This window comes from Plectropomus leopardus, chromosome 3 (genome assembly GCF_026936395.1).
Source record: "Plectropomus leopardus strain MGB_pleo_1.0 chromosome 3, ASM2693639v1, whole genome shotgun sequence".
NCBI classification, from domain to species: Eukaryota; Metazoa; Chordata; class Actinopteri; order Perciformes; family Serranidae; genus Plectropomus; species Plectropomus leopardus.
Window position 1 is genome coordinate 17917848 of NC_142178.1, and position 26161 is coordinate 17944008.

General features: G+C 39.1%; 2 protein-coding genes across 4 annotated transcripts; both read left to right on the top strand.

Annotated features, from left to right (window-relative positions):
* Positions 1-913: 913 nt before the first annotated feature.
* On the top strand, positions 914-10813 carry LOC121942604 (bifunctional apoptosis regulator-like). Of its 3 annotated transcripts, none has more exons than XM_088075798.1 (9): positions 914-1028; positions 2338-2638; positions 3899-3997; positions 4361-4454; positions 6114-6286; positions 6634-6778; positions 7643-7822; positions 8262-8458; positions 9390-10813. In XM_088075798.1, the coding sequence occupies exons 2-9, from the start codon at positions 2346-2348 to the stop codon at positions 9580-9582; spliced, it is 1374 nt and encodes a 457-aa protein (XP_087931924.1). In that variant the 5' UTR covers positions 914-1028; positions 2338-2345; the 3' UTR covers positions 9583-10813. The 3 variants fall into 3 exon arrangements, with proteins under 3 accessions (XP_087931924.1, XP_087931922.1, XP_087931923.1); XM_088075796.1 differs by lacking the exon at positions 914-1028 and adding an exon at positions 1048-1207; XM_088075797.1 differs by lacking the exon at positions 914-1028 and adding an exon at positions 1089-1279.
* A 1502-nt stretch (positions 10814-12315) lies between these two features.
* txndc11 (thioredoxin domain containing 11) lies at positions 12316-24640 on the top strand. The gene is made up of 13 exons (XM_042485363.2): positions 12316-12637; positions 13994-14090; positions 14394-14513; positions 15051-15148; positions 16143-16272; positions 16509-16602; positions 16808-16920; positions 17035-17238; positions 18168-18864; positions 20455-20642; positions 20838-20950; positions 21111-21191; positions 22185-24640. The coding sequence occupies exons 1-13, from the start codon at positions 12510-12512 to the stop codon at positions 22708-22710; spliced, it is 2589 nt and encodes an 862-aa protein (XP_042341297.2). The 5' UTR covers positions 12316-12509; the 3' UTR covers positions 22711-24640.
* The last annotated feature ends 1521 nt before the right edge of the window (positions 24641-26161 follow it).

The following is a 26161-nucleotide window of genomic DNA, read 5'->3' on the forward strand; positions in this document are numbered from 1 at the left end:
TATATGCAATATGTACAATGAATAACATGTTAGAACTGCACAGAGGAATGCTGAAGTTGAAATATTGCACCAAATATTGCAGTTAAGGCAGTGATAAAAATAATTATCGCACCTTAAAAATGTTATTGCACAAGTAATAAACAAATTGTGGAATTTTAAGTACACACTCACACACACACACACACGCACACACACACACACACACACACACACACATAAATATATATATATAAAAATTTCTTTCAATAGAAAAAACAATTGCAAAACAATTAATTTTTCAATACATAATTACATACATATATACTGGTGCATGAGCTGCATCACATTTGTAATTCATCTTGCTTTTCCAAACGTTTTTGTGAACACTGATAGAAATCAAAAACAATGAGCCTTTAGCAATATGACCGGAAACATGCATGAGAGAGAGATTTTGACTCTTCGCCATGTATATATATATATATATATATATATATATATATATATATATATATATATACATAATTATCTGGATACACACACACACACACACACACACACACACACACACACACACATATATATATATATGCATATCCAGATAATTTTAAGTTTGTTGTGTTATAATTGTATTTATATTTATTATCGGAATCTGCACTAAAATTCTAAGTAATGTGTAACAGAGTAAGTACTGATTTCCAAATTGCAGTGGAATAGAAATACTCAATGAATTTGTAACTTCCCATCACTGGAAATAACTCATATAGTATATAGTATAATCACAGTGCGGTAATGCATGCCGAGCCAACGTGGACAGTTAATAGGTAACTGTTTTGATATTATCGCGGTCGGGGTGAGAACTACACTGCAGCTTCAGCCGAGAGAATCTGATCTGAACTTTGAACTGAAGCAGCTTTAAAAAGCCACATGGCTGAAATCAGCTGGCATTACGACATCACTGAGGAAGACAACCGACAACGGCGTCCTCTGTCCTCTTCCTGTCCAGCTGCAGGGCAGACACACCTCGGTGGGCTGGAGGACTGCACTGATAGGTGAGCCTGTGATCGATGACGAGTGTTGTCAGCTAGCCGCGTGACACGCCGACGTGCGCGTGAGTGTGCGCGTGGGGCTTTCCACCAGCAGCACGGAGCCATGGCGACAGCTATTCCAGCAGAAATATGTATCTATACCATGGACGGGTTGATTCAGGCTTAACTTACGATAAACAACAGTAAGTTATTTTAACCAGGTGGTTATGTCATCCTCCAACTGGTCACCTGTCAAATACCGATCCTGAGGCGAGGTAAAAATGACAGTTTATTGAATAACGTTGAGTAAGTTAGCAGCACTCACACTTAACGTTAGCTATCATTTGCTGGCTAACTAGCATACTAGTCTAAAAGCTAACGATAGTAGGCATTGGTATCTGTATTGACAGTGTTATTTTCTGTTTTACACAGCGGTAACGTTACATGTTTTTGTTTCTGATCTAGTTTGTAGTTTACGATTAGCTAGCTTGTTAAAGAGTACAGCTACCACCCTGATAAGGATGTGATAGCTAAGTTAGCTGCTATCAAAGCAGTTTGCTATATAAGATGTCTGAAAAATACTCATCGCTTTCTTCCAGTTTCTCTTTTCTGTCAGTTGTGTAGTGTGTGTGCAGTAGTTCCCTCTTTGACCTCATGCTATCATGACCCGAGTCCCGGTATATGTAACACTTGAGTCAAATGAAAAATTACAGTCATTTGGTAATGAAATTATTCTTGTCCATACACATCATTCATATAAGTGTGTTAACGTCATGACGTTACTTGAATTTCAGAATAATATCCCGTAACAGTTAAAATAACACTGTGATAAAGGACCATACTTGTGTTTTTAAGGTTCTTTCTAGTTAACCAGAAATTATGTATACTTTCATTTATGCTGACAACCTTTATGGGCTTGCCATGTATTTTTAGATTATCAGATTGCATAAGTGCTGCATTAATGAGCCATTGATTGTTTCATTTTTATTAGAGCTAAAAAAAAAAAGAAATTATACAGACTTGATGTTTACTGTGATGGAGTTATACAACAAAAGAGTTTGCTAATATTGTTTTACTTTTAGGAAATGGTGGAAAGCCAATGCATTTCTGAAAAAATACATGGTTAGTTGTAATGTTAAATACATGTGAACTGTAGTAAAAAGGATTTGCCTGGTAACAACTGGAACCAGACAAAAATAAGGATAAAACAGTCAATAATAATAATAATAATAAAAGGACAGTAGGACTGGTGGTTGTCTTGAGACTTTGAACTGTTATCACTCTCTCTTGCTTTAGTTCTTCTTTTGTAACTTTGTTTCTCCTTTCCACTCAGACTTGGATATGTTGCAGCAGATGGAGTGGGATTCCTCAGATGACGCTTGTGGAGCTTTCATGGACAATCCCTCTCACTTATCTGAATCTCTGCAGCCGAAGACCTCCACCACCAGCCTCTCAGAACATGAATTCTTGTGCCACTGTTGCTACGACATATTAGTAAACCCAACCACCTTGACCTGCGGCCATAACTTTTGCCGCCACTGTCTGGCTCTGTGGTGGGAGTCCTCTCATAAGAATGAGTGCCCAGAGTGCCGGGAGAGGTGGGAAGGCTTTCCTAAAATCAACATCCTGCTGAGGTATGCTGTTCACAGCCAGATCATATCAGGGAATGAATGTTTGGTTTTCTGACCAGAGTATTCACATTTCTCTCACGCACAGTAGAGAACAGAGACCTACTGTACTGACAACTTCTAAAGACAAATCCATGTTTGTGTGTGCATGTTTGTGTGTTGTATGTGTGCAAGTGACAGGATTGGTTTAAGTACACCTCCATGAACTGAGGGCTGGGTGCCATTGCTTTATTTAGAAGTCTGTTTGCCTGGTGCGGCATGGTTTCACTTCCACACTATTCCTAAACAAGTAAAACTAGTTTTATAAACAAAGTCACACACTTATGGAATGTCTTTTTTTTCAGTGGTCAGGAATTTAGTGAGTAAAAGCAACAAAAGAAACCTGTGAAAGTTCGTCCATACTGATTTCTATTTCTATGGTAATAAGTCAGAGGAAGGAAGCGGTTGCCATTACACATCAGAGGTTAGACAAGTGATGAACGCAGATATGCAGAAGGCCTCGCTTCATAGGAACAAAACGCAGACTTTGCCGTGGTTTTGCGTCTCTTTGTAGATTTTAGTGTCTCCTTGAGACAATGTTGTATCTTTTTGCGCTAATTTTGCATCTGTTTTGGTTGTTTTGTGTCTCTTACTGATCAGTGAGAATAATAATAATAATAATAATAATAATAATAATAATAAATAATATTTTTAAAAGTCATATACTTTCTTTTGTAAGTTGTCTTGTTTTCTGTTTTATTTGTTTGCTATATATTTTATATTATTATTATTATATATTATTTATTGCCATTGTGTATGATTAGAGCTGTTGCCTTTAAAGATATACATCAGTATGACAGTTATCTTTGTACACACAGTGTTTTAGTCTGGTAAAGAAAAGACTTGATCACTCGCCCCAGTAAGTTCTATCAAAGTGGGCCATTTTTCAGATGTTAAAGAGTTTCATTTAATGCACAAAGCAGACTCCTCTGGCTAATGGTTGACCAACACGATTGGGTCAAGTTCAACACATAAATCATTACAGTGTCTGCACTGAGACCTGACTTGACATTGTGGTGTATTCAACATAAAGACTTGTGTTGACTGTTGACTAGAAATATAAGGGGCAAAATGTTAAGGAGAAGCTTTATCACAATTGCTACAGATTTTCCTGAACATGGCTGTAAAGCATAATCATACCTTCACTACCTCCTTTGTTTTGTTGTCTTGTACATTTCACTTTGACCTACTAATTGCGCTTGTTAATTTTAATGCTCCTCTCTCTAGGGATGCAACTGACAAGCTGTTCACTGAGGTGGTTCAGCGGAGGAGAGCAGAGATCCAGGCTGACTCCAAAGTCTCCCGGAGCTTGCTGGCCTTCCAGAGGTAGTACAGTATAATCTATGATACAAGCCTTTTAGGTGTAAAGCTTTGTGTGAGCTTAGTTTACACTGAAAAAACATGCCACTGATTTAGCAATACACTCTAAAATGGTCAGATTCATGAAGTTTTAAACAAAAAGGATAAAAATGGATGCAGCAGAACCAGAGATATCTTCTTTTTTTTATTCCATGCATACTTCTACCTTGTCAAAACTGGGTTTATACACTACCCACAATACAACTGGAATGGAGATCCTTTTGGTGTTGATGTTATTCCCATGAATTTGCCCTGTGCTTGTCTAATCTGTTCGCTTGTATTTGATACCTTTTGTGGTCTGAAGCCTCCACTAATATTTACATGTTTTAGGTATGGTGACAACTTGGGTAGATCCAGAACAAACCAGCACAAAGGAGCAGGCTTCTTCTTTTCTGGAGTCCTGACTGCGCTCTCATGTGTAGCTGTAAGTACACAACAACATTAAAAAGACCTCACCCTTTATGTTTATCATGTTATAGTGTGCACTCTGAATGATAGTTGGACTAAAACTGATGCTGCGGTACCTAGCTAACTTCTTACCTGCCCATCGGGTATCATTTACACATTTACAGTGTGTCTGTTGCTGTGGCGACAGCGGTTTTTGAGCTTTATGCAGATATATCAGGTTTTGAGGGTGATGTATTGATTTATTGATATGGTACACAATCATCCAATGGATGACATGTTAAAGTAAAAATACTTCAGGACTAACCTAACCTCATTTGAACACAATTTTTTTTGTTATCTTTTTACAGTAAATAGTCAGATTGCAGTTTTCCTTTCTTAATGGAAAACGTATATTATGCTGTAAAGCCTTCTTTAAAAACTATGTCACAGAAGCTTGTTTATCTCTTACAGTCACTGTAAGTTGTTATGGAAACGAATTAGAAATACTCACGATGTTTAAGAAATTACGGTTTTGAGCGACACAATGATTAGTTTAATCAGTTTGCACCACTGAATTGATAAATAAGATTCATTTTCTGTAAGACACACCATGCAGTCTGGGGTTTGAACTCATTATCAGTATCCAGTTGGTACATTATCACTTTGCAATGGTGCATTGCCAATCAGTGTTATTTTGTAATGCAGAATGTCTCGCCAAAGAGTCTTTTTTGTTCCCTGTGCCTGCTGTTCTGCTCCATGATATAGTCAAATGTGCCTTTGCAGGAAATTGTTGTAAACCTAAAATGTTATAGATTGGTCAGTGACTATATTTTGAGGTTATTTTTTCTTTTAACCACAGTGGTGGGTGATATTTAAAGGCTATCAGTAGTAGATGAAGAGGTCGGTTTTTCACATTTTTCATGTAGACAGACCATGTTTATTTTGTCCATGTGGCACCGTCACTGTGTGTCTTGCTACGTGGCAGTAAATTTGTGTGTGTGTGTGTGTGCGTGCGTGCGTGCACACACGGTGCTGGGTGCATGTAAATAGAACAGAGCATGGTCCTGTTTTTGACCCCAGTTCATTAATGAATATCACTGTTCAATCAGGCTTTTTTTGGATACGGGGGCCTGTATGTGTAAAGCATCAATTTGTTTTGGATGCTTTTGACTTAATGTGTTTCATGGCTCAAGTGAACAGCACTGGAAAATAATATTCTCTGGAAACTGGGATTTGTATATTTCCATCATTAAGTATTGGATGAATCTTGATTTATTGTAATATGTCATGCAAATAGGATAATAATCAGACGCTATATACATATTCCAGTAGCGCTCCAAAAGAACGGTCCAGCTCCAAAGAACTATATGTATATTGTTAGTCATACTTAAATAAATCTTGCAGTCAAACACATATATATTGATCGCTCGTGGTTACAGTTGCTTAGTGCAGGACACAGTGACTTGACGGACTGTGGGCTAAACCAGGGCTGTGTGAGCAGTTGGCACCAGTCTGGCCTATGAGGGATTCCAGCCACCAAGCAAACCTGTTAATCCCCTACTACTCACTTACAGCAGTTTTGTGAACTAAATCTTTTCTTTGTATCTAAATATATGATGTGTCCTGGTGGGGTATAAGTAGGATATAAATGAGTGTTCATATCCATCTTTGTTAATATGTATCTGTGCGTCTCCAGGTGATGGTGCTGGTGTATCATTGGAGCAGTGGTATAGTGGAGCAGCATGATATGTTGATCAGTAAACCTGTGTCTCACTGGACACCAGAGGATGTCGTGTCCTGGCTGGAGCTCTTGGGGCCCTGGGCCCAGCTATACAGGGAACCCTTCCAGCAAGAGAACGTCAATGGGAGGTAAATAAATAACACAGGATTTTATTTTAGTGTTGTTGTTTGCTTTCTTTCCTTCCTTGCTTCCTTTGTTGAGCCGTATTTATTCAACATATTGTCACTTTTTTTTTTTTAGGTATTAGATAGTTTTAGGGCGGTTTTGCCTTTAATTGATAGGACAGCACATATGTGAAAGGCGGAGAGAGAGGGGGGCGACATGCAGCCAAGGTCCGAGGCCAGAATCAACCTGCGGCCACTGCAGCGAGGACACAGCCTTGCACAGACCACCCTAACGTTGCAGAGCACAATACAGAAGCTCATATTGTGCATCATAGTGTTCATGCTTTGGGGTGTTGTTTTTTTCACCTTAGGCTCCTGTTGATGCTGGGAGACGAAGAATTGTTAAAACCTCCTTACAGCATCGAGAACCAGGCTCACCGACGGGCTGTTCTGGCTGAACTGGACAGAGTTAAAGCCCTGGGGGTCAAACCTCCACAGAACCTCTGGGAATACAAGGTAAAGAGTCTTTTTATTATACCACAAAAAAACTCATCATTAGCTTTTTCAGTGTGCTATACATTGCATCTGCAGTTAACTTCTAATGCTAGTAGTGTTAAAATGCTTCTTTGCATCTTTAGATTAGTACATATGAAGTTTAAACCGTGTATTGGATGTAACAGTACCTCTTAGTAAAAATAGAAACACAAAAAGACAAAAACACAATATGTAACACACACTTCACTCATCCAGACAGCTCTGTACTGGGTGATAGTGTGTGAGCAGGTGAAGTGTGTGTTTTTGTATCTGCAGGGCTTCATGTTGCCACTATTAAGTTGCATTTTGTGACCAGTGTGAATTGCAAATATTATTCATACATGAACTGGAGCTATTTGTTTACCACTCACATGAATACATTACATGCCCTTTAACAACGCAGCTGTAACAGATTAACTTTAAGCTAAGTATTACCGGAAGCTTCAAGTTCACAGCAAAGACAGAAACATTTCAACCTGAGACAAGCTGGTTGCTTCAAAATAAAAGCACCAATGGTTCTGCTTTGATTTATTTAATGATAAAGGTACTTTATTTAAATTTATTATAACATAACTGTATTTAAATCTAGGACTCAGGACTTTATTTAATTTATCTGTAGAAGTACAGTTTTTTTTAATATTTAACAATTTTGATAGTCTGAAGTAGTTCAGAGATTTAAAAATACCAAGATATATAATTGCATACATGTATCGGGATGTAGCCTAAAAATATTGCAATAATATTTATAGTCCATATTGTATCTCCAAATTCTGTGTTTGCCATATGGCTTACACCAACCACTGTCCTCTTACTGGGTATACTTGTCTTTCTCTCAATTTCTGCCAGGCTACCAATGCAGGGAAGTCACTGTTCTTGCTCTACGCACTGAAACGCTCCCCTCGTCTCACACTCTTCTACTTGTATTTGTTCGACTACTCGGAAACCTTCCTGCCCTTCCTGCACACCTGTTGTCCAGCCATCACACAAATCGGCCAGTCAATGGAGAGCAGCTTCCTTAACGCACAGGTAGCACGTTGCAAACTGCCAGCTAATACAGTATCATGAAAACTGTTATTAAAGGTAAAAAATACAGTAGGTACATTCATATGCATGTGATGTTGTATGTTACAGAGGAATAAGATATACACAGGCAATACTTGTTAGTGGGATCATTTTTTGTTTTTTTTGTCGTAGGAGCTACACACACACACACACACACACACACACACACACACACACACACACAGACAGAATTTAATAGCACTGTCTCAGTGTTGCACACACTAACATAAAAGAATAAATTAGAATATATCACAACTAAAACCATTGTAATTACACCTGATTGTTAATGTGCTTGCAGATATACTGTAAGTTTTCTGTCCTACTTTTGTATGTGTTTTTAATTGTTGAAAAGCACTTCTCAACCATCATCTTTTGTTTTCTATGATGTTCCCGTGTCTGTTAGCTGGAGCCCAGTTGGCGACAGTGGGCAGAGTTTCTTGTGAAGTACCTCCTGCTTCCATACCAGCTCATAGCAGAGTTTGCTTGGGACTGGCTGGCCGTCCACTACTGGACATCTCGCTTCATTATTGTAAACGCCATGCTGCTGTCTGTGCTGGAAGGCTGCGCCCTGTGGAGACTCTGGACAAGAGCCAGTATCAGGTATACACACAAGGAAGACCCAGTGCTTCCTTAGCAGCATGTAGGATTTAGGGAAAGGGTTATGATATAATAAGTATATTTTCTTTGGTGTATAATCACCTGAAAATAAGAGTTGTGTTTTTGCTGTTTTTATCTACATAGGGAGTGGATCCTCATTTATGGAGATTGACATGTTCACCACCATGTTTCTTCAGTAGTCCAGAACGAACAAACCAAACACTGGTTCTAGATAGGACTATTCAGGTTTTCACATCGGCGCTGTCGTTAGAAGCCCGTCTGTGACGAGTAATGCCGGAAAAACATCGATTTGTTACATGAAACTACTTTATTTGCTGATTTTACTGGTTTAAATCAGCTGCCTTGTTTGTTTTGGGGAGGAAAAGAGCTGATAATTCAGCTTCCATAGATAAAAAACTCTTAAATGTCTAGATCTTAAGTAATCAGAGAAAAGAAGTGAGCTCACGTTAGCATGTGGTGGGCAAGCCACACATCTTCGACATGCCAAACAGCGTTGAAAAAACACTACCTTTTAAAATGAAACTGCTTTATTTAGTCTTTTTACCCATTTTAACCACCTGGTCCGTTTGTTTTGGAGAGGAAGAGACCTCTGCAGATATTTCGGCTTCTGGTAAAAAAAAACCTCCTGAACAATGAACACTGAAGGAATTCTAACTGGGAGAAGTATCAGCTGGATGCAATATGCAGTCCTCACCGCTGTACTCCACTAAATCCTGCCAAATCTTACACACTGAACCTTTAATTGAAGAAATGTGTCACTCCTAGAAAGGGTGCATGTATTTAGAAATTCTTGCACTACTTGAATATCACTTTGAAATGTAATTGAGTAGTTAAGCTACGTGTGAAGTTACAGGCCAGTTCCTGTGGTAGAGGAAGGATGCATATGCTAACTTGTATCTTCCACTTTCTTCAGGTCTCTGCCACGCAAGATGTGGAACCACTTGTGGAAGATGTTATCTCAGGGGTTTGCCTTTGCCCTCCTGTGGCCTTTTGTCCCTCAGTTTGTGTGCAACTGCCTCTTCTACTGGGCTCTCTACTTCAGTCCCATCATTAACATAGACCTGGTGGTGCAGCAGCTAATGCACCCAGAAACACAGGCGCTGTAACACACTGCATGCAGTCAGTGCCCAACTAATCCCGTACAGTTCACAGCAAATAAAACAGCCAGAACTCCAGTAGTTGAAGAGAGCTGTTTGTTTTCAGCAGTTTACTCACATTAGAGTGGCTTATGTGCTGTTGGAGGGGAAGTTTTTCCGCTTCCAGTCTTGTGTCTCTGCTGGATGGTTGCCATGCAGAACATGAGAGCCATTGAACTGCTGTAGGAGACACAAAACCAACAAGACGAGGAGCAGTGAAGTATCCGTGATGTAACTGATTAGGAAAGATTACCGCAGGGATCTCTCTCTGCGTGCACAGTGCATTCACAAACCACATTGCCTACATGGTGAAGAAGGCAGTTATGCAAATAGAAAGTCATGTTCGGACACTGCTGGTAGTGAAGACTCGCCTCATGAGGAACTTTCTGATGGCTTTGTAGTACTTAGATTGCTTTGGTCCGATTGAAGGTGAACGTTTTTATGCACAAACAGAGTGAAGGTGGATAAATTCATTTTTCACTTCTTTTATTAAGTGTCTTTATGGCATGGTATCCACAGCCAATTAAACGAACAACTCCTGCTTTAAAATTATTGGTTTTAATAAGCAGTATTGTAGGTGTATATAAATCCTTATTCTGCATGAATTTCAGTGCATTCTTTATATCTTCAGTGCCGTTCTGGCGTTGACTGCGATCTTGGCGCCACAGAGCTGTCTGAAAATCCAATCTACGAGGTTTAGTAACATGATTTTGAAATGTGTCAAATGTTGAGGTTTGTGTTTCTGCAGCCTGATGGGAACCTCAGGCTTTTCAGTTGATTCAAAGGAAAACAAAACCGCAGTCTTTGTGAACAAACAATGAAGATTGTTCCAGGAATTCCAGGCATTCATTTCATGTGGCACTTAGATTTGAAATAAAACACGTTCTTAAAAAAAATAAATAAATAAAAAATTGAGATGCAGACAAAACATCTTTTTTAATTATTATGATTTCAAGGAGAAAGCGTTTGTGGCAGATTTTATTTGCTGGTATTGCTGACAAATATTGTGTTGCACATTTTTCTCATTCCTCAAAAACGATGTTCTCAGTATGCGTTTCCATGTGACAGGTGGTTAGAGCTAATCGAAGACTTTTTATTTTTTACATTGTTCATTTGCACTTAAAAGTTTACACTGTGATTTTGTTTTTCAATGTTCTATAATGACAAAGAAAAAAAATAAAGATTTTTTAATAATACTACACTTTTTTGAGTATTTGTTTTACTTATAACAAAGTAAGTTACTGGTAGACAATGAAATGTTGTCAGGATAATTATGTTTATAAAAACTGTTAAAGCCAGAGTCTGGATGTGATTATCTAAACTTCAGAAATGGAACCATCTCTTACAGAAAATGTTTGTCTCCTCATTTACTTGTTTATTAACTGCCCACACAGTTACACATAAGATTTGATTGATGCCTACAGAGGAAATTCACATCAAAGAAACGGCTAAAGAGGTAGATAGCAGATAAAAGACTATTTAAATTAAATTGTACGGACAAAATAAAAAATAACATAAAGCTACTATATACATTATAAACAACAGAATACCAGGCCCAATAAAACATCACAAATACATGTTTCCTATTTAACTCACTGTCTCTTACTGTTATGCTAAAACTTTAACAAAACGTCATAGATCAGATCAAGGTCAAATAATCTATAAATACTAATAACTTTCAAAGGTCCTCTGGGCTACTGGGTTCCTCAGGTTTAAGTATATCCTTTAAGCTATAGGCTAATAACATACTTTTAAATTATGTATACTATATATTTTATATAGAATCTATGTGATAGTGACATATTTTGTTTATTTATTTGTTGCTATAAAGATGACAATAAAACAAACCTGGGATAAAATCTAACCTGGAAAAAAAAGAAAAACATTGCTTTTAATTAAAATATTTGATGGCCATGACTGAATGCCATTTTAATATTATCCTTTTGTGTTATGTTTTTTCCCGTTATAATAATTCAACTTTTACTATTTCTAATTTGTGTGCATTCGTCTCCATCTCTTTTTCATAGACAGTTGATACTGCTAAAGACTGTTGCCATTGAATATTTAACAGAACCTATAATATAACACTGTAGATGGTTATGTTGACGGTCTGAAAAGTGAAAAAGAAAAAAACAGACTGTATTAAAGTTTAACAACAAACAGATGATTCAGTAATAAAATAGATGTGATCATTAATTAATAAATATATAATTTCACGTGAGCAGTCTATGAGTGAGCAGTCATTTACAAGGATGGTTTTACTGTATAAATGTGTTTGTTCTTATTATGGTCGTGTCTGTCCTTTGTTGAGTAGTCACACTCTGTACAATTTAAATAAATCAATGTTTTACGGTCAAAAGTAGCTTAAATTGTGATAACCGTTAGTTTGATTGAAAAACTGTAGAGCGACAGCCCTCTAGTGACCCATAGTCGTCATGACAGCAACGGTTGTCGCCATAACAACATAGGGACTGTCTCAAAATAGCACGTGAGACTCGACACGCAAAGTAACTGCAAACGCAATTAACACAGAGTAACTAAAACTCGATAATTGTTAAAAACGTGTTAACGTAAATCTATCAAATCGTGAATAATATTATATTCTAATGATTTTTGTCTATTTTACCTAGGTTACCGTAACAGTGTTTTTACGTACCACGACCGACAGCACTTTACGGCCTCTCCCTTACGTCGTTGTTGCGGAAGTGAAAAGTCTACGTGGGGAAGAAAGGTTGGTCTGACCGTGTTTGAGCACCACCAGCACCGATGTCCAATCCAGGTTAGCTCCGTCCTCCCCTGTCGAAGCAGTCCTCCTCCCCGCCCCCGGTTAGGCAAATGGACGCGTTGAGCAGCGGCTGGGGCGTATAAATGGGACGGAGAGCCGACGACAGCCTGTAATGCTGCGCCGGGTGCGGCAGTCTCTCCGCCGGCAGGTGCTGTTTCTGATGGCCCGGAGACCGGTTCTCCTCTGCGGGGCTGTGGTACTCGGCGTCCTGCTCATACTGGCCGTCAAGTTCACATGCAGGTAACAGCCAGCAGCGTCAACAAGCACTGCTGCTCTTATTAATGTGTTTTAGTAACCAGGTTGACATGATGCAGTTATTAATGAACATTACTTTGTTAGTGGTATATCGGTAATTAGCTATTCCCAGCTGTAATGTAGCTACTTGTAACTAATCAGGGTCTTCAATATGTTGTGCAGCTGATTTGTAACTAACGTGTGCTGTGGGACAAGAGGATTAACTCATGCTTTAAATGGTTTAAACAGTGTACTCCCCTAGCGTGTATCATTGCTTCATGTGTCAGGGATTTATTCAAGTTTTGGCGTCTGTGTTTGTAAATGACCCCACAGACACCTGCGTAACAACCACAGCTTAGCTGTAAACAACACGCACTCATGTTCCAGCGAAACCAGCAGCTGTTTAGATTTTAGATGCTTAGACTGGAAATTAAAGCAAATGGCAACAAATGAGCTGAGACACATCCTGCTTCTTATCCGGTTGTGGTTGAAAGAGTAGTGGTATGTTTTTAATTGAGTAAAACTAGCAATGCTATTATAAAAATACTCCATTATATGCAAAAGTACTTCATTCAAGATATTATTTTAATAGAATCACATAAGTATTACTTGCTAAATCTGTAGAGCTGAAACAATTAGTTAATTGAGCAGTTGAAGGGCAGCACATTTATTGTCAACTTTTTGGATAAGTTAATTATACATATGGCTTTTTTTTATAGCCAAACAATACTGCCAAACATTCACCAGTTCCAGCTTGTCAAATCAGAGGATTTTTTTCTGTGTTTTTCATTGTCAATCATCACGGTACAATGAATGAATATCTATAATTATGATGATTGTTTGACAAATTAATCATTTTGAAGACATCTTTGGAAACTGTAATGGTCAGTTTTCACTATTATTTACATTTCATAGACAAAATGATAAACAAGATAAATTACTGGCAGTTTAATCAATAATGAAAATAATTACACCCACAAACCAATCGAGGTCTTCTTTATGTTATGTGCCTGATCATAAAGGGGTACTCCAAAACCTATATGGATTCATTATACAACAATAAGAAAAACAGCAAAGCTGAGAATTTCTGGCATTTTGTAGCATAAAATGTTTGGTGATTAATTTTCTGTTGATCGCCTAATCAAGAAATTGACAGTGTATGAGCCCTAAACAACACAGTTTTATCTTCCAATGATCCCAGCTGCAGAGATTACACATGGGAAAGGTTGTAGCTTAAGAAAGTCATAGACAAATGATCTTGGGCGCATTCTGCCGCTGCAACAATCCCAGAGTGGAAGTTCCTCGCTTGATGGCAGAAAAGATTGTTTTGGTGTTTCATTGAAATATTTTTGTTTTTTGTAGCCGTGCTAAGAATGTTGTGGCAGCAGCTCGACCTCCGGTGCGATTCTTCTCTGCCGAGGCCCCGGTAGTGGACCTTTACTTGGGCCAGCTAGACCAGGTGAGAGTAAATGACGCTGATAACTGATGCTAATGATTTAGTTGTGCGTCAGGTGCAACTGGAATTTCCCTTATTAAATATTGTAAAATCTGTTTAGTGCATTGCTCATATGTTTTGGATTATGTCCTAAATAGCCAAGTTTCTGGAGTTCTCTCACTCTAGTATTAACATAGGTTTCTCAGAGCATTTTATCTACAAGTGTTTGTCCCTGTAAGTAAAATACTATCTTTAAAACACAAACAGAATTACACGCTCTTTGGTGAAGTCTATAACATGTCAATAAAATTAACATTTTCCCATCAGGTGGAGCGTCTCCAGAGTGTGGCGGAGGTCTCTCTCATATTTTTCTACGCACCCTGGTGTGCTCACTCGATGGCGGCCCGACAGGAAGTCCAGCAGGTGGCGAAGAAGCTGGCCAAACAGGTACAGGACACCTGAGACAATAAGCAGTCTGTAAGAGTGTTTAAATACCAAATAGCAACCTTAAGTGATACACTATCAGATGACCACTGACAAGGCTTGTTGTTATAGTAACATACATGTCAAATTGCTAACAAGTAATACCAGAATTTACATATCTATAAGATAAATATATCCAAGAGAGTTAAAAAAGCCCCTGGGACTCTATAAAATAGGGGCTAAGAGAAAATCGTATTTGTCACCTGAATGTAGAGTAATCATTGAAAGAGCCACCCATTTAATGCTGAGATTATACAAATTTCTGTTGGAAATATAAAATCCTCCATTAATTTCACAGAGTAGAAGTTATAAACTAGACTTTATCTGACTGTTTTGGGTAACTTGTCAGGCACAGATGATACAGATTATTGATTGTAGCTAATAAAGCCTCACCTCGCACACGACTGACAGTGTTACAACACATCACCCTGTATCTGCTCTCGAAATAGTTTTGGTTGTTGAACTTGTTTCTTTCTCTTTCTTACAAACACAAACACATAGGTGCAGTTTGTGGCTGTTAACTGCTGGTGGAGTCATGGAAAATGCAGAAAGCATAACCGCTTCTATCAGTACCCGATCATCCATCTGTTTTATAGACGGTAAGACGCTCATCCTTTCAGTGTTGTTTGTATTTAACTGAAATTGTAGTTTGTGAATAATAGGCGTGCAAAAAATGTGTCAGAAAAGCACAACTCGGACTTTGACATTCTTGCCACAATGGATCAAAATGCCGTGTTTTACTGATCTCTTGTTAGCAAGTCGTCCACTTTTAAATTAGCCAGAATTTAGGGACTATTGTGAGTTTTAGGTTGCTGACAGCGAATCACAACTTCCTCTGCTCTTATCTGACCAGGAACCTTGGTTGTATGCTGTTCCCCTCATTTCCTAAATTCAAATGATGGCTTAAAATGCCCCCAAAACATTTCTGTGTTAAATGTATATGGCAGAGCAGGTGCATTCACTGTTAACATACTGTATATCCAGTTAGCCCTGCATTGTTTTTTGCTGGCTTTGACTGCTTATATCTGTTTTTCTGATTTAATGATGATGTGCATTCATGTGTTATGTAAACAGTATTTTACCAAGGACAGTAATTAAGCTGGTCTCCTGTAGCTAACTTTGTTATTTACAGACTTAATATATTTTCTAGGAGTTTATTTGTTGTTTTCAAGTCTATGTCTGAGCAGTAAAATAACAGAAATCCAAAACTGTTAATCCTTACATGGACAGACATTATTAGGAATATCCAATGTCTCCACGCAAGCGCCTCAAGTAAAACTGTAACCGAACGATAGAGGTGTTTGTATTGTTTTCTTGATTAATCATTTTGTATATAACTGAGCAATAGATTCAGCAACACACTGACTTACCTTCCATTCATTTCCTAAAGCCCAACTTGACATCTTCAAAGTGTTGGTTGATGATTTCAGTTGATGTGTCCACCTTTTCCCCCAAGACTTTGTTTAGTAGAGTTTTTAAATCCTGATGCATCACGTCTTGTGATCAATTTAAGTCACGACCTAAACAATTGTCCTTTGTGAGATCACCTAATTGATCGATTACGTTGTTTGTCTTGGTATTTCTGTGCTGCAGATTTGGGCCTATAGAGTACAAGGGTCCATTTGTGGCTCCATATGTGGAAAGTTTCATCCTCAGAGTCATCACACCGCTCACTTACCTCCCATCAAGAGCCACACTTGAAGAGTTTCTTTCCTGTCATGAGGTATTGTTTGGCTTCAAGCCATCTGGCTTCTTTTCTGGCAGAAAATCAGTTTGTTCCCTGCTGTATGTGCTTGTCGAAAGAGTTACAGTTATACAAGTTGCTAATGTTAGCTCTGTGTAAGGAACAGCAGTTTTACTGATGTTGAATAATCTGTGTCTTTACATAGGTCCATTCTTTGACTGATGCTATAATCCCACATGATATATTCTCATGGTCTGTCTCTTGTGTATTTCCAGCCTCGAGTGGTGGGTTTCTTCCAGTTTAATTCCTCTCCTCAGCCGCCAGGGTACATCACATATCTGTCCTCTGCCTTGCAGGCCTTAAAAAGGGGTAAGCAATGATCATACAGCACTGAAGCCTATTCTTTCGATTTTGTGAATGTTTTTAATCATGTTCAATTTGTAAGAGTAGAGAGGAAATAACACTGTAACAGTGAAGGTAGCAGTGAGTAGATTAAAAATATGAAAAGTGCAAATATTGGCAAAACGTGGTTAAGGTCTATATTTTCAGCCCTGAGTCTGTGTTTCTGGTGCAGATTTCCGTGGTGTTGTACGTTTCGGGGTTGTAACCAGCAAACAGGTGGCAGAGGCCATCTCACTAAAGGAAGATGAAACAGTTTACCTTTACAGAAGATTTAACTCCTCTTTGGTAAGCAATACTTAGCCACAAAACTGTAGTTTAAATAAAGATTAACTATAATTTTGGATGTACAATACACTAAGGCATTCCAAGGCCATTTCACTGTTTGTTTTTCCTTGTCAGATTTTCCCTCGAAACGAACGTAACTTCACACCAGAGGCTATCTGTAGCTGGGTGTTTGAACACCACGAAACCGTCCTCCAGTGGCTACAGCCTCCAGGAACAAAGTCCCGTCTCCTGGAACATGAACTCACTAAAGGTCCAGCACTACTGCTCTTCCTGCCACACAATCCTCTCGGGTCCAAGCCTAGCCCTCTACTACAGCAGGTGAGCAAGGATGGAAAAAAATCACTAAGGAGGTATTGCTGGTAATGCTTAATCCTCTACTACTGATCTTGTTTGTGGTGTGCCACAGGGCTCTGTTTTAGGTCCACTCTGTTTTCTGTGGACATACCTTTCCCTTGGACAACATTACAATTATAATAATAAGTGAATATTTTATACACTGCATACTGTATATGAAACCAACTCCCAGAAAATTACGCACATATAATGTGATATAATTCCTTAAAATCATACCATACTGTTACCACTTAATATGTTCATATGCTTGTTTCTGATTTGCCGAAGTCTATTTTACACTGCTATTATATTACAGTTGACAGATTATTTTATTGGTATTTATCACAGATAGTATTCAATCCGTAAAATTAATTTCAGTTTGATCTGTCCAAAAACTAACTAGAGCGATTTGTATGTCTCCTTAATATAGTTCTGGATTATAATGTTAAAATCCACTGCATCAAGTTTAAAAAACAGAGAAATAACCGAGTGATAAAATAGCCTAAATAGATAGCTTATTTTAACTTGTGCATTCACTATACGTCGTTTTCTGCCAGCTCTTGCACGAATTAAAGCAACAGTGTTGCTTTGTGCTGTAGTACTTTTAAATATTCTTCAAAGGTGGAAGTAGGCGGCAAGTGGTCGATCATTTGGAAGGGTTAAATGGCGCTGAGCGCATCATTTGTCTTGTTTTCTGTGAATGTGCTCTGAGTCTGAAGCACAAGGTCTGAGTTCACAGAGACAGTTAATAACCACCTTCGTGGTACCGTTACCTTCCACTGAGGCTTTAGGGTTTGTCGAGCCACCTCAGTCAAAGAGAGCCTGGCTTCATGGTTCAGCCCTCTGGAGAATGGTATCCATACATTTATGTATTTTGTTTTAATTAATACATTGTTGTTGCTTTTGTCTTTCAGGTTGCAGACATTGCTGTACGTTATCATTCCTGTGACAACAATAACCACTCCAGTTTGGACAAAAGTTTCACCTCCCACTCACCATGCTGCCAGTCAGTTCTTCTCCCAGAGTCTAGTACAAATGTGTGTGAGGTGTGCCTCAGTTTATCACAGTCGAGCCTGACCAGCTCCCCTGCGCACTGCTCTTTCTCTTTCACGACTCAAGGAGGTGACGTGTTGCAGTTTTATCTAAGACACTGCTGCCTACACCGATTACCTGCTGTGTCCATAAAAACCACAACCTCAATGGGCTGTAGTAACTTTCTGAACAGCTACAGCCCCTTCAGTCAATACAGTGCCTGCTGCAGAAAAGTGGAACCTCAGTTCAATGAATCACAAGCCAAAGAGGAGCCAGACATGCAAAGAGTTCCCCTTACACCTCCTCCTTCACCTCCATCGTCTGCCCCTCAGCCGCGAGGAGACGGCATCACAGGGCTCCGCTGTCAGACTAACAGGACGCTCAGGTTTTATGTGCTGGACGTTGCTCTGAACTGGCCTCTGGCAGTGAGGCTCGGAGCGACAGGCAACAGAAGTGCTTCTCTTCACCAGGAGGCTGGTGCACAAAGTGATGGATCGTTCGCAGCTATTGTGAACCTGAAGGATGAGGTTCATTATGTTCTCCACCGCAGCCCAGCAACCACGCTGACAGAGTCTCTCGGTAAGACCATACTTTATTTACATCATATGGTTTTATTTGGTGTATAACTCTCAGATATGGGATATGATTCAAACAGCATAACCAGATCGTGTCTAAAAGTAAAAGTTTATGGCTGTCTATAGCCTGCTGTCATAGAGAGATGAGACACAATAATCATTTTGGATTAACAGCACACAGTTGTCCCTCAATGAAGGCTTTCATAGTGTTGCCTTCAGCTGTACTCAGGAAAAGTGACAGAGTTAATGGTGTGAAGAATGATACAGGAGAGCATGAGGGAAATGTACAAGTTTTGCCCCCTAACTTACCTTTAAAACACCTTGGGGGTGGGGTTTGGAGATGCTATTAAATGATCCCATAAGCACTTTGCTAGCACTCAACCACATTACAGTCTCTAAAATTTCTAAAATCAGAATATGATGACAAATCACAACATGGCTGTTGCATCTATCCTGAATCCAAAAAATCAAAGTGCAAAAGTATTGATTAATGCATTTAATATCCACGATTCTTTAGGTGTTTTTATTAAACAGGAGAGTCAAACTCATCCTCACAGAGGCATTCATCTGTGTCTGTTGAAAAATACCTGATGTATTAAGGGCTATCAGCATTTTAATCAGGCTCCTGGACTATGTGTGCTGAATTTCTCTGTGTTGAATGCAGCCCTGATTTAGAGACGCATTTCAAAGCTTTGTGTTGCTTCCTGTTGAAGGAGGAGTCAAATTAGTGCATTGATACCATGTCTGTTTCGATTCAGTGTGCAAAGGTCAAATTTAAAACATCATCAAACAAACGAGTCTCAAGCAAACAACAGATTTTCCATATTATGCAAATGATGGTCTTTTACATACTGTACATGTACAGATGTTTTCAGAGAACAGTCACTACAGAGAGGTTTGAAATGTGACCTTTAAACTTCATTGTGATGACTTTTTTATTCTATATCTTTATTCTATATCTAAATCTTTTATCAGTGTTGTTTTTGGCTCCCATTGGATCTTTAATTACATCATGATTATCTGAATTTAAACATATATGATGAACAAAAAAATATTTAACCATTCTACATATGCTACTTGATTCACTGTGATCTGCAAACACCAGGCGGCATCCCCTTGTTTATTGCTTAAAACATCAACAGATTGCAGTTGTGACATCTGGACTCTTGTTCAGGATGCCATTGTTTTTCAGGTTACTACAAAGACATCTAAAAGGGATAAAATTTTGAGTGTCAAGTCTGTTGTTTCATTAGGAGCAGCAATGCAGTGAGAGGGACAATGGGAAGTAATAACTGAAAGTAATGAATAATATGAAAAAAATATGAAAAATAATAATAATAATAAAAAATAAAAAAATAATAATACTTAAAAGAAGAGGAAGGATAATAATAGGCTTGGACGGTATCTACTTTTCCATACCTTCCAGAAATTTCACTGGGGTTTAAGGTACACTAACGCTAAAGACCCTTGTCAATGGCACCACAACAGTCTTATAGGTGTCTGTTATGCTGCCTTTGCATCAGTTGGTGACATACATGGATATAATCCTGTAATTCTCTGTTTTCATCGAGTGTGTCTCTGTGTCTTCCTAAAGAGGCCTTCATCAGGAACTTCAGTGCTCCGTACAGCCTCTTGCAGAGACACTTGGTGGGAGAAGAAGAAAAGAAAGGAGGGGAGGAGGAAACCAGGCATCCAGATAGACACCAGCAATCGCCTCCCCGCCTCCTCATCACAGAACTGACCACCTCCTCCTTCCTGCCCTCCGTCATGGACCTCCAAAAGGTGAGAAGACCTTAAACCCTCAACGTATTCACCCTACATCCATTTGTGTTAACAGATTTAGCTTTTGTCCATTCAGTCTGTGCACTTGTGGAGGAAAATATCAATTTCTGTGTGTGTGTGTGTGTGTGTGTGTGTGTGTGTGTGTGTGTGTGTGTGTGTGTGTGTGTGTGTGTGTGTGTGTGTGTTCTCCTGTAGGATGTGCTACTGTTCTACTACACTCAGTGGTGTGGATTTTGCTCCGTTCTCAACCACATCATCATCCAGCTGGCCAGATTATTACAGGGAAACAGCAGCATCACAGTTGCCAGGTACAGTGTGTTAAAGGATTTATGTTTGACTGTTGATGCAGGTATTATGGCGGTACTGTGTTTCTTTCTGGTGAATCATAGCTTTGATTTTAGTGATAAATACACAGTTTTCCTTTTTAAAGAAAAAATGAAAATAATATAACCACATTTCTCTGCGTAGGGTGAATGTTGCACGCAATGATCTCCCATGGGAGTTCATGGTGGATCATGTTCCCTCTATTCTTCTCTTTCCCAAATACAGGTAAGAAGCACACACACACACACACACACACACACACACACACACACACACACACACACACACACACACACACGAAGATTGCTTTTTTTAAAGGACCAGTTTACTCTTTAAAGTCCAGCCACACCAATCCAACATCAAAGACCATCAAAGACCTAGTGACAACGAAGGCAGACTTTTGTGTCGCCTCATGTCACCGGTGTCTCAACCAACAGGTCTCACCTGAACACACCACAAAGACTGCAGCCAACGGCAAACTAGCATGTACATTCTGCGCCTGCGTGAGAGGCAATAACTCCATACAAATGCAGCAGTTTCATCTTTCACTGAAAATGTAATCAATTTTACAGCATTCCTGAAAGCAGCGTTCCTCACTGTCCACTTTACACATCTATGCTGTGGCCATGTCTGCTACATGGCAGGAAATGTCTGCTGCTAGGCAACCATTCAGTTTGCTAGTTTACTGTCTGTTTATGAAAACGCATTAGTTCCTGCTTGATGCATGTCTAGGAGCTGTATTTACAGTCCTTCAGTTGTGAGCTGAAGGGAAAAAATGCAAAGTGATCATGCTTGACCAGAGCATATTTTGAAAGTCAAGCCAAGGGCCGATTAAAAATGGTCCAAGGGCCACGATTGGCCCTAGGGTTGGACTTTGGACATGCCTGGTCTAGTCTGAAAGTTAACCAGACATTTTCGTTTGTGCATCATTGGTCAGACAAAACAAACGATTTGCCATTTCCATGGGTTTCATGATATTGTGATGGGCATCATTTCTGTTTTCTGATATTTCATAGACCAAACAATCAGTTAGTCAAGATAATAATTACCAGAATACTTGATAATAAAGATGCAATGATGTGTCCTAGATGAATTGATAAATGTAATAAACCCCAAAGGGAAACTAATTTGCTGATTTGGAGCACCAAAAAGTATTTCACCACACTCGCACACACACATGCACTTTCATTCCTCTTTTCTTTGTTTCTTCACCTCAAGAAAACATTTTAGTGTGAAGTTTCCTGACAACCTGCCCATCACGTTACCCAACCTCCTTCGCTTTATCCTGCAACACTCTGGCTCAGAGCAACATGCAGACAAACCAGTGCCAGCTTCCAGCGAGGCGGAGGGTACAGGACCCACTGCTGTCCTCCGTGCAGAATTTCTTGCGCTCCAGCAAGAGGTTCAAGCGCTGCGTCATGCCCGCAAACGTCTCTCCCAACAGCTGGCGCAGCTGTGGCGCGACAACCGCCGACTGACATTTGACACTCTGAGCTTAGAAGCACAGAACATAGAGCTGCAGAGAGAAAGGCAAAGCTTAGAGGAGCAGTACCGCGAGAAAAGCCGGCAGCTCGGGGAGGCGGTGAAACGGCTGCAGGAGCTTGCGGACACTGCTGAAAACCTCCTGAATGAGAACACACTGCTCAGGGTCCTGCTTAGGGCGCTGAAGGACAGGACGGAGGCTCAGGAGCAGGTAGAGGTGGAGAAAAAAGACGCAGAACAGAAAAGCCACATGGCCTCCTGACCACAAGTCTGTAGGGAATCCTGACAGTAACTCAGATTAGAAGAAAAGATGTGATTAGACCTGAAACGTGCTGAAGCAGGACGGATTTCTGAGCAAAATGAAGCCCAAATGACGAGGCCGAGCAAAACCCAATGAGCAACATGACCTGATGATTTTTGTCATGGTAGAGACAAAATGAGGCTAAAATGACAGCTGTGGTCTGTCAGCAGAAAAACTAAGACTGCTGCTAAGTCGGGACAGAAGAAGGAAACACTTGAGGTGGATGAGTAGTGAGAGAACCATCAGTGTTTGTTAGAGACAGAATACTCTAAGGTGCTGTCGTAATTGTGGGTTTGTCCACTTTGAGGAACACACTATCGTGGTGAGTGCCAACTGTGCTTACAAAATTGTCACTTCTGTTGAAGGGTGAAGACGTAACCTGAGTTAAACATACGACACCGACCCTGCAGCCCAATTCTTTACCTTCCCTGAATTGTCGTTATTCTCATAAAGAAAGAGGATTTTCAAATGATGGTATATTGATTGATAGCCAGATGAATGGTCAGCACACACAAGGAAAAGATGAACAAATCAAAAAACAGAGGAAGCTGAAGTTTCCCATAGCTTTACTTCCACAGATAAATCCAGTATAATACACGAATTGCATCAGTGTAACAACAGTATTGGGTTATAGCCACAACTCTTTTGCTCTGTTTTTTTCACAGAAATCATGTTTTCATTTTCCAATTAATCAATGAAATCTTTCCTTCCTGTATTCCTGAAAGTGAAACATGTATCACTTCCTGATGTTTCTCTGCATTAAAGGCCCTCCTATTTAAAGGAAGTATACTGGAGAGGCTTTCATTCATGGCAGCTTGATATGGTTCGGGGTCGGGGAGGTAAAGTGACACCTGACATGAATCTGGCTGTAGGCTTTGGCAGTATCTATTTTTTCTATATGACAGTACACCATTAAGCCTCTCCAGTTGAATAAATAAACAACATAAAGACACAACATGTCAAGAAAGTTAATATTTTTACACCGTTTTTGTTAAAAAAAATACAGAGAAATACAACAGCCCATCTGCTGAATCCAAGTTTTTCTTTCGCAGGACCAAGAGTAGCTTAACTGCCGTGCTAACGAATCACACGTCATTTAAATTTGACAGAAACAAAATAAAACTCACCAAAACTATCTCGATTAGTCTTGTTTACTCAGTCACCTAGTTTGTTAGTGTACTGTTCCAACAATCACCAACTCTGGTCTGATCTAAGTAAGCCCTTATTTCACCAAGTTAGATGTGAAAATATGCCATTCTTTTTTTTCTGCTGTTGCCATCTGACTGTTAACAGTATTTGAATTTTTAAATATCCCACCGTACCGTTAAACAGTTATACCGCCCAAGCCTATCTGGCCGGACTGATATAATGTGAACATCATGCTGAATTTATCAGGAGAAGGTTAACGGGGAGAATATTAGGAGTAAAGCCCTGGTAAATATAAATGCCATTATTCTGCACTCAGCTGCTGCTACAAGCTGCCAGACGATGATGCTTTTCTCCCAACGGTCCTTTGTACCCTAATAAAGTGATCTTCAGCAGTAGGTAGTGCATGACTTCAGGTTAGTGACGTAGAATTTGGCTGCAGGGAGAGAGGGCTACTAATGAAGCTGAGACTTATTTAATACTGAAGAAGTGGCACCTGCTCACTGATCTGTAGGTGAGCCTAAGAGCACTTGAAATAATTTGCAAAAAGTTTCTTTTCTTTGTTGTTTTTTTTTAAGGGGATATTGTTCTTTTGTTAAACTGATCTATTTTTACAGGAATCATTGAGTCACTAAGAAATTATTTCTATGTAACTATTCAGGTATTAAGAATGAGATGCTGCAATTGTTTACATGTGAAATATTGCACCTGTTTTTACTGATTAAAAATCTTCCATCTTATTGCCCTTCTGTGTTGTAGTTTGGTTGACGCTGATTCTGGATTTGGGTGAAACGTTTGTGATAAATGAAAATATATAAAGTCAGTGCAATCAATACAAATTTGACCTCTAATCACATAAGCCCACCTCCACCCTGAATTTCTCTCCTAACCAATGAAAGGCGCCACATCTACTCTCAAAACATGTATTGTATGCTCAAGCTAAAGTGCAGCATTTCTTTAACTTCTCCTTGAGCACCACTTCTGCAACACAGCTGATTCAAATGATCAGCTCGTTCCTAACAACTGGTCATTTCAATCAGCCGTGTTGGAGCAGCTAGAGATCTAACACATGCAGGAAAAAGGGGACTTGAAGAGAAGTTTGGAAAATGCCGCTTTAGTGAATTGTGACATTTATTCCACCATGACTGTTATAGGGTAAATCGATCTAATCTTTTGTCACTGGATAATAGTGATGTGTGTATTTATATTAAGTTGTACATAAAAAGTTTTTGATACATACAGTATATGTGTTTATGTGATGATGGAAAAGTCAAGTTGTGAAAATAATCTCAATATAGCATACACTTAAATTGACAGATTTTTTAGGTGAGACTCTTTTTAGGTGACTAAACTATATTTTGTTGCTGGCCCCATCCACAGCTTATGCATCGGACTCCAGCTTCCTTCCCCAAAATATGGGCATTTTGACAGACATCTACTGAATGTGATACATTGACTATGGATAAGTACCCCATACAACCTCACCTCGAAAAATCCAAACTATGCCTTTTAAAGGGGGCATCATTTTCCGATCATACCCTATTAATCCATATCTGTAGCTAACTACTGTTTGAAAGTGTCTGCAAAAAAACTAGTGTGCTCGACTGTTTTACGAAATCACACATCAATTTTTCTAGATAAATGTAACTTTATATTTGTGCTCTAGTTTAAAATGTTTATGTTTCCATACAAACCAGTGGGCTTGGTGCTGAAGTAAACCACCGTATCACTATGTTCAGCAAAGGGCTAAATGCCAGATTTAATTTAGAGCAGCAGGAATCATGTGCAGTTCATTTCAGTCTGAAGGGAGGCTTATTCCTATTTAGTTATTTTTGTAAGGCACAAGTCTCTCAGCCACAGAGATGTTTTATATATTGACCATATATTTTTGTGTCTTTGCTGAAGTTTTTTTTAAAACACTAAAATCTGCATATTTCTCCTTAGTCCGTCAGTTATATCTAAAAACTGATCCTATGTTTTTGGTTTTTTTTATTTTGAAGCATGTTAAATAGTTTTACTGCTATCACATTTATGTAAATCTTTGTAAATAAATTCAATAACAAAATACAGTAAGACAACAAATTTTTTTCTCTACAGGCCATCGTACACAAAGAGTTTAAGAAGAAACAAATCATAACTGATGAAACCATAATGCTGTGTTAAAGGTTAGATTGTATTTAGGAGAAAATCCAAATGACAGTACACAGATCTTGGGAATAGGAGGTCTACTGTTGTAGAAGGTTATTATAAAATGCGTTCCTCACTC

Excerpts from the sequence above, each read along its gene's own strand:
- LOC121942604 (XM_088075798.1), top strand. The coding sequence starts at position 2,346 with ATGTTGCAGCAGATGGAGTGGGATTCCTCAGATGACGCTTGTGGAGCT. Across the intron at positions 2,639-3,898 it reads AAAATCAACATCCTGCTGAG|GGATGCAACTGACAAGCTGT; the intron begins GTATGCTGTTCA and ends TCCTCTCTCTAG. Across the intron at positions 6,779-7,642 it reads AGAACCTCTGGGAATACAAG|GCTACCAATGCAGGGAAGTC; the intron begins GTAAAGAGTCTT and ends AATTTCTGCCAG.
- txndc11 (XM_042485363.2), top strand. The coding sequence starts at position 12,510 with ATGCTGCGCCGGGTGCGGCAGTCTCTCCGCCGGCAGGTGCTGTTTCTG. Across the intron at positions 16,273-16,508 it reads AGTTTCTTTCCTGTCATGAG|CCTCGAGTGGTGGGTTTCTT; the intron begins GTATTGTTTGGC and ends GTGTATTTCCAG. Across the intron at positions 20,643-20,837 it reads CCGTCATGGACCTCCAAAAG|GATGTGCTACTGTTCTACTA; the intron begins GTGAGAAGACCT and ends GTTCTCCTGTAG.